This window comes from Struthio camelus, chromosome 1 (genome assembly GCF_040807025.1).
Source record: "Struthio camelus isolate bStrCam1 chromosome 1, bStrCam1.hap1, whole genome shotgun sequence".
In the NCBI taxonomy this organism is placed as follows: Eukaryota; Metazoa; Chordata; class Aves; order Struthioniformes; family Struthionidae; genus Struthio; species Struthio camelus.
The window spans coordinates 224735121-224743358 of NC_090942.1; the positions used below are offsets into that span (position 1 = coordinate 224735121).

General features: G+C 57.4%; 1 protein-coding gene across 1 annotated transcript; it reads left to right on the forward strand.

Moving 5' to 3' along the window:
- Positions 1–4128: 4128 nt before the first annotated feature.
- On the forward strand, positions 4129–6890 carry LOC138065849 (folate receptor gamma-like). The gene is made up of 4 exons (XM_068931271.1): positions 4129–4400; positions 5147–5335; positions 5719–5854; positions 6159–6890. Exons 1-4 carry the CDS (start codon positions 4263–4265, stop codon positions 6479–6481), a joined length of 786 nt encoding a protein of 261 aa, XP_068787372.1. The 5' UTR covers positions 4129–4262; the 3' UTR covers positions 6482–6890.
- Positions 6891–8238: the final 1348 nt, after the last annotated feature.

Here is an 8238-nt window from a genome sequence, read left to right on the forward strand (position 1 = left end):
GCACGTAAGCAGTAGGCCCAGCCATCCCATGCGATGGCTTACTTCTCTGGTGGATGGTTGCTCACAACCCGCTTGACGTGCCAATGGTGTATCCTGTTTTCTTCCCTGAAACCTTAACAGCAAAGAACAAACATCTTGAAGCAGTGTATGGTCCCTCCTGCTTTGGTTCTAATTCAGACTTTTGTGAAAACACTCTAATCAAAACCTCCTCTCCAGGCAATATATCATGCCCCCATAGTGTTGGTGGAGTGGGTTGGTACCATCAGGCTTGTTTGCTAAAGGTTTCAAATCTTTCTTGCACAGCTAGTACATACTGAGCCAACCGCTCCTCTCCATCCAATAGGCTGGTCTTGGTGGGCATACAGGTTCCCAGTGCAGTTAGAGGTCTCCCAGCAAGAATGTCTGCCCCTGTTAAGCCTATGGGCTCTTTTGGAATACTCCAAATATCCCATGGAGGTAAGTTTCGGGCTTCTGGCCCTTTTAGCCCTCTGGGTACACAGATTTCTGCTAATTTCTCTTCCAAGGGCCTGTTCTTCCTTTCTTCCTGTCCCAAGGCCTGGGGACGATAGCGGGTGTGTAATTTCCTTCCTATCCACAAAGACTTCTAGAGGACAGACTTGCCTCAAAGAGAGGCAACGTTGGCCTCTTCAGGGACCTTCCTGGAAGCATGCCATGGGTTAGGGCTCTAGAAGGAAGAGGGGTCCAGGAGAGCTGGTCAGTATTCAAGCATCACTTCCTCCAGGCTCAAGAACGGGGCATCCCTCTGAGCAAGAAGTCGAGCAAAAGGGGCAGGAGACCTGCACGGACGGACAAGGACGTCCTGACAAAACTCCACGGTAAGCAGGGGGTGTACAGGAGGTGGAAGCAGGGGCAGGCCACTTGGGAGGAATACAGGGACGTTGCCAGAGTGTGCAGGGCTGCGACGGGGAAGGCCAAGGCCCGTGTGGGATTAAAGCTGGCTAGGGATGTCAAGCACAACAAGAAGGGCTTCTTCTAAGACATCATTAACAAAAGGAAGACTAGGGGAAAAGTGGGCCTGCTCCTGACTGGGGCAGGGAGCCTGCCTGGCGACAGAGGGCCCAGTGAAGGCGGAGATACTGCATGCCTTCTGTGCTTCAGTCTTCAGTGCTAAGGGCAGCCCAAGGCAATGCCGGACCCAGGAGCCCAGGGAGAAAGGGTGGACAAAGGAAGACTTTCCCTTGGTGGAGGAGGATCGGGTTAGAGATGACTTAGGCAAACTTGACACCCACAAAACCATGGGCCCTGCTGAGATGCACCCACGAGTGCTGAGGGAGCTGGCGGACATCATTGCTGGGCCACTCTCCATCGTCTTTGGAAGGTCATGGCAATCAGGAGGGGTGCCGGAGGCCGGGGAGAAAGCAAACGTCAGCCCAGTCCTCAGAAAGGGCAAGAAGGAGGAGCCAGTCAGCCTCACCTCCATCCCGGGAAAGCTGATGGAACAGCTCGTCCTGGAGGCCATCTCTAAGCATGTGGAGGACAAGACGGTGATCGGGAGCAGCCAGCATGGATTCCCCACGGGGAAAACTATGCTTGACCAACCTGATAGCCTTCCCTGATGGGACAAGTGGCCAGCAGCGGCTGTTGTCTCCCTCGACTTCAGCAAGGCTTTTCACACTGTCTCCCATCCCATCCTCATAGGCAAGCTCAGGAAGTGCGGGCTGGCGGAGTGGGCGGTGAGGTGGACTGAGAACTGGCTGGATGGCCGAGCTCAGCGGGTTGTCATCAGTGGCACAGGGTCTAGTTGGAGGCTGTAGCTAGCGGTGTCCACCAGGGGTCAGTACTGGGTCCAGGATTATTTAACTTCTTCATCAGTGACTTGGATGAAGAGACAGAAGGCCTCCTCAGCAAGTTTGCTGTAACATCCCACCCCCCACCACACTGAATTTCAGCCCCAACAGGAGGACCCAGAGCAGCAGTGAAGGCATGCGTAAAACCCCAGCAGAAGGGGAAGAAACGAGGAAGTGTACGCATAACAATTTTAACTGCATTATTATTGTTGTTGTTGTTGTTGTTATGATTGAGACCTTTTTTTGCTGTGGAGAACTATTTGTTCGTTTCTTTCTGTTTTCTTTCTTTTTGCAGTAATAATTAGATCTGGACTACTCGGGATTGCTTTGTTGGACTGTTAAGATCTCAGTTGCACTGACAATAACTTCTTGGCTTTCTATATGAGGTGTGTCCTTTCTGCCCGCAAGCAAGACTTTGAGTGTCATGATGCTCACAGCATTTTGAAGCCGGGTGGGACATCATCGGGCAGGGGGGTTCGGCACACCCCAAAGTCACTGCCCCACAGTCGCTGGGCTGAGTCTTCCCCCCGGGAAGGAGCACCCGGAGCACGAGGTTAGGTGTCCCTGACGGGATGTGCCGGGACAGCGAGAAACGTCCCTGTCGTCCGCCCCAGGGCAGCCGGCTCACCACAGCTCACCTGGGGGTGGGAGGTCCCCAGGACACGCTCAATCCCAAACCCCACAGACAACTTGCATGAAGTGATGCATGAAGAAGGGCGTCATGGGTCTGGGATACTGCTGCAGTTGAGTCTCCTTCGCGGAAGGCAAACAACGTGCCACAAGACACGAGCAGACCGAGACTCTCCAGCATGGGAAAGAGGCAGCTGAGGGGAGATGCGATAGGGGTGACAAAGGCCCAGAGAAGATGAGTGGGGAATAATTGCTCACTGTTGCTTCCAACGCGAGAGCGAGAAGCATGAGAAACGGAAACAGCTCCCGGCTGCTTCAGAGCGACCATCTCGAGGCCGATCTTCACGCACCAGGTAATGAGACGGTGGAAATCACGAAGACAGGGTCTTGTGGAGCTGAAAGCGTTCATGAGTGCCACCTAGAAAGATGAGCTCCTCAGGCAAGTGGGTTCATCACCAAAAACCAGGGCTGGGATTGCAGAACCTGTGTGGTTTCAGAGGGAAGGTTCTGCCTGTCAGCTGCAATGGGCTAGGGGCTCCCCACACGGCTCTTGTGATCAGACGTCGCTTTCAGGTGGAGAGTGGAGGAAAGAGGGCTTGCTACGAATGGCCAAGGCTGATCAGGGCCGTGTCTTTCCAAAGAAACTACTAGATTGTCTCCCCAGGCCAGAGGGGGTGGCTTGCCAGAGGAGCTGGGCGGGCACAGCTGCTTGTCGCTAAACCACTGCTCCTCAGCTGAGGAGCAGTGCTGCCAGGAGGTAAACCTCGTTAAGCATCTCACCCAAGGACTTCCAAGTGCCAGCACCTGCATGGGAAGGCTCTCCTATTAAACTGACCCCAGGAAGCTCCTCTCCTGAGTGCTTCTAAGGTCTCTCAGAGCTCTTGGGGGCTCTTGGTAAGTTGCTTGCTTCTGTCTGTCTAGTTATGAGGGGGATTAGTAAGCTTCCTTGCCCTGGGGGGTTTCTGCGCATGTTTCTTCAGTTTAATGCTTGCTCTTTTGTCCTCTGTGCCTTCCCACTGCTTTTAATGCTGCAGGCAGTTTGTCTGCCTTCTGTGCTTCCCAAAACATGTCTTACAAGTGGTGGTTCTGGAGCCTTACCCTGCCTTGCCAAGGACAGGGAGGGAGTAGCCTCCTCTTCCTGGAGGAGCATGAAAGACCTATGGGCCTCTGGGTAGGAAGGAGAGGCCGAGACACTTGAACGTGAAGTGGTCTCTTGTTGCTCTAGTCCCTCCTCCTTGGAAGGCCGTAGTTCTGGCCCTGCAATGGCTCTGAGATGCTGAGGCAGTGGAGCAAAGGCCTCTTTCTTTTGAGCCCTCACTGAAAACAAGGTGGGCCTCTTGCAGCTGGTGGTGCAGGCAAGGGCTCAGTGTGCTAGTGCTTCTCAGGGCCTCTTCTGAACCCCCAGCTAAAGACCCTCCCCAGGGAGTGATGCCCAGCTTGCATGGAGCTGGGGATCTGAGAGCTCTGCCCGTAAGCAGTGGGGTGGCTTAATGCCGGCAGGAGTGCAACTTGGATGGCTCTAACGCAGCCCAGTCTCGCTGATCACGGGGCCTTGTGGGATCTCGGAGGCTGACTAGCAAGCAGCCCCAGCAGTGACTGAGGAGATGGTGCCAGGTTGTCCAGGGGTAACACCTGGCTGGCCTGGCAGCCTTTCCCTGGAGCAGTGCTCTGTGTGTCCTGGGGGCTGTGAGGCACTAGCAACCTGCTGGTATGCTGCTGGCTGCCTTGCCTGCTCAGCCCCTCTGCTCCTGCTGCTCTTGCTGAAGCCTGTCCTCGGCTGTGGCCTTGCCTGTGCAGCTTTGCTCTTCTCCTGGCCCTGTGGAGATGGCAGCGGGGCAGGTGCTGCTTGTGCTGCTGGCCGCCTCTGTAGCGACTGCCACCAAGGACCCGCTGCTGAATAGCTGCATGGATGCCAAACACCACAAAACCAAGCCTGGCCCAGAGGGGCTGCTGCATGGCCAGGTAGGGTGCTGCTGTGCTCGTGATTGTTCCTGCCCAGCCATCACCCCTGCACTCTAGGAGATGCCAGGTGGCATTGTCTAGGTCCCCTCTGCCCACCTTCCCGCACCAGAGAGGCTGGTGTGGAGCTCTGGGCTTAGCCACCTCTTGCCTGGGGAAGGTGGCCTGTGCTGTGTAGGAGGCTGCCCGATTTGCCCCTTTCTTCCAGCAAAAGGCTACTGCAGATGGGCTGTGGGTCACTCCTGCCCCGGGTGGGGTGGGGGGGGTGGTGGGGGGGGGGAGGATTTCCGGAGCTAGCTCAATTTCCACCCTGCACCCCTGCAGCAAGGAAGCCCCCTTTGCCCAAAGCTGGGCTACCTGAGATCCCAGTGAGAGAAATGGGGGCAAGACAAGGCTGTCTCTTCTGCTCCCTCTCTGTGTTAGAGCTCCTTCTTGCTCCTTGAGAGCTCTCTTCCCCTGGCCTGGGTGGGGACAGGGCTAACAGCAAGCCAGGGCCCAGCAGGAGGGAGCTCTTGTTGCAGCTCCCTGGTACTGACTGGGGGTGTGTGATGCAGGCTAGCATCTGGCCTTCCTGGTGCCCCTCCTGCTCTCCCTCAAACTCCGCCTTGCTGCAGCCCTAAACCCCGCAGTCTGAAGGGCCCATGCTGTGGCTGCTCACGGGCTCTTGCTGGAGGCAGTGGAGGGAGCCTGTGACTGTCTGGAGCTGCTGCCTGGCCTTCCTGATGGGCCTGTCTCCTGCTCCGTTGCAGTGTTCCCCCTGGAAGGACAATGCCTGCTGCACAGCCAACACCAGCTCGGAAGCGCACAAGGACCAGTCCTACCTCTACAACTTCAACTGGAACCATTGTGGGGTGATGCCACCCAAGTGCAAGCGCCACTTCATCCAGGACACGTGCTTGTATGAGTGCTCACCCAACCTGGGGCCCTGGATTGACAAGGTAGGGCTCTGCCCTGGCCCGGAGGAAGGCAAGGGGCCCTGTGCTGCTGCCATGCTGTGTTCTCAGCTGGTGCCCTGGCTGCTATGCTGTGGCCCACCTGGCTGTGGGCTGGCATGGGTGCTCTCCAGGCATGCTGAGCCTTTCCACCTGGAAGGTAGACTTCCACAGGCTTTTGCTAGCCTCTGCTTAGGCACACAGGTGGCTCTTGTTGCAGGTATGTCTGCTGGGACTGGAACTCCTTGGGGGAGGGGGTGGAGGAGGGGGGTCAGCCCTGGAGGCCAGGGGAAAGGGCTGGAAGGGGATTGAGATGGACCTCTGGGGTGTGGCAGGTGGCTTAGGTGTGGAGGGCCACCACCAATGGGTGTGGTTGTCTCCTCTGGGAGGCTGACAGCAGCTGGCGTCGGGAGAGGATTCTGCACGTGCCGCTCTGCAGAGAGGACTGTGAGGAGTGGTGGGAGGACTGCAAAGACTATGTCACCTGCAAAGAGAACTGGCACAAGGGCTGGAACTGGGCCACAGGTTAGTGGGCTCCATGGAGCAAGCCTTGCCTCATGCTGGCCAACAAAATGGCCCTGGAGGGGTGAGTGCTGCCTGCCCAGTGGCCCAAGCCAAGACGCTGGGTTGCTCGCAGCTGGCTTGGGGGCTGCAGGCTAGGTGGTGGCCCAGCCACCCTCCACCAGCTGGAATGCCGCAGTGGGCTGTGGGTGGGCTGTCCCCTGGTGGCCCGCTCCTCTGGGTGGAAGGGAAGAAGGAAGGAAGGAAGGAAGGAAGGAACTGCAGCGTGCTCCCTCAGGAGGGTCTCTCTGGGGCTGTCTGTCTGCAGGAACAAACCGCTGTCCTTGGGGCTCCGTGTGCAGGCCCTTCTCCCGAGTCTTCCCCCGCCCAGCAGACCTGTGTGAGAAGATCTGGTCCAACTCCTACAAATACACCACCGAGCGCCGGGGCAGTGGGCGCTGCATCCAGATGTGGTTTGACCCTGCCCAGGGAAACCCCAACGTGCTTGTGGCAAAATACTATGCTTGGAAGAGGAGAGCGTCTCCTGCTTGGAGGACGAACGCGACTCCCGCCGAGCCTGGCAAAGCGGCACGGGCTCTGCCGTGGCCTGCCCTGCTCCTGCTGCCTCTTGCCCTCGTGATGCTCCCCTAGGCACCGGGGAGCTCTTGGTGCTGTGCATGGTGGGCGATCCCCCTGACAGCTCTCCCAAGGGCCTTCACTGTGGCCATGCTGAAGGAAGGGGCTGCGCAAGCTGCCCTCCAGAGGAGCTGGCATGGCTAACGCTTGGGTCTGTCTGAACTGCTCGTGCATGCCAGTAACTGCTTGACATGCATGTTGTTGGACCTTGGTCCCTGCCTCTGCTCAGAGTTACTGGTGGAGGCCCCTGTGTCCCTGCCCTTCATGGCCCTCAGCTGAGCTCTGGGGCTGGGTTTCTCAGGCTCCTCTCCAGCTTCCCTGAAGGGGTGGGGTGGGGAGGGGTGGGTGGGGAGGGGAGAACAGAAGTCAGCCTTCTGAATCAGCCTTGCTTTCCTGGAGCTGAAATAAAACCATGACCCCTGTGAAGCACGTCTCCCGGGGGGGAAACAAGCCTGCTGGTCTGGGTGGGACAGGGGCTTTGTGTAAATGGAGCAAGCAGTGTGTGGGTGGGAGAGGTGCAGCCTTCTCTCATGGACCCCAAGAGAAGGAAAACCCACCAACAAAACTGCTTTGTGAGACGCCTTCAGGTAGAGCCCTTTGCTCCCTGGACACGTCACTGGTTCTCGTGGGGCTATTGCCATGCCTGTCAGTGAGAGGAATGTTTTTGCCTGCTGCAAGCAACTGCAGAGCCCTGTAGGCTGCCAGGTGAGGTGTAAGCCTCCCCAAGCCTGTATGCCAATTCCTCCCCGTGCTGGTCAGGACTGATGTGAGGTTTGTCTCAGGCTGCAGAACTGACTGTGCTGAGCGTTTGGGGCTTTGATGCCAGAGAGGTTCGTCTTGATGCTCCGCCTGCTTTTTCTTGATCTGTAGCTTCTCATTCTTTCCCTGTGTCATTGTGTTAGGATTCCCGTGCATTGGGGATTTTTTGGGGGGTGGGGGAGGGGGTTTCTTCAGCTTTCACTTGTGATATCCCTTGGGCTATGGTGATGGGCAGTGCCTGCTGACAGATGGAGAAGCTAGCTGTGTGAGCAGAGTGGGCAAGTCCGTGCTCGTGCTTGGGCAGGGATCGTGGCTTGCCTGCCCCAGACAACTTCTGCTTTAGTGAAGCTGTGCTGGAGATGAGACACCTCTCAGGAGAGGAGGCTGATCAGGTCAGTGGCCCATCAGTTCTCACGGGTGAAGTGCACCTGCTGTGCCCTGAACTGAGCCAAAGGGCCAACACTAGCCCTCCCAGGCACCCAGCCACGTTTCACGTTGGCTCGCTTGTTGTGTGAGTTTGCAAAGAGAAGTTATCCCTGGTGGACGCCTCTCCTGAACTTGTTCTCCCTTCCACCTTTGTGCCCAACGAGGGCCACAAATGGCAGACACCAGCCAGCCCGGCCAGGGCACAGCCAAGCTCCTTGGGAGACCGCGTGAAGTACTTGTGTTCCCTGTCTTGCAATACGTGGGTTGTATGTGTACAGTGTGCTGGGCAGGGCAAAGAAAAGTGCCCGGCAGGGCTGGGAGGTGCTCAATAAGGCCTTAGGCTGTGAAGGAATGAGATGAAAAGGAGCTGGGAGAGCCTCCTGCTGTGCCCTGGTGGTCCTGGTGGAGGGGCCTGTAGTCATGGTGCAAGGCTGTAATTGGCCTGTGCAAACAGGGACCGGGCTCCCGCATATGCTGTGGACTCCAGAAGGTGTGAGTGACAGTAGCCTAGAAGAAGCCTTCCTGGGTCTCCTGGGCACTGTCGCCTAGGCATGGGCCTAGGAGGTGGGGGTGAGGCCAAGCCCCAA

Excerpts from the sequence above, each read along its gene's own strand:
- LOC138065849 (XM_068931271.1), top strand. The coding sequence starts at position 4,263 with ATGGCAGCGGGGCAGGTGCTGCTTGTGCTGCTGGCCGCCTCTGTAGCG. Across the intron at positions 4,401-5,146 it reads AGGGGCTGCTGCATGGCCAG|TGTTCCCCCTGGAAGGACAA; the intron begins GTAGGGTGCTGC and ends GCTCCGTTGCAG. Across the intron at positions 5,336-5,718 it reads TGGGGCCCTGGATTGACAAG|GCTGACAGCAGCTGGCGTCG; the intron begins GTAGGGCTCTGC and ends CTCCTCTGGGAG.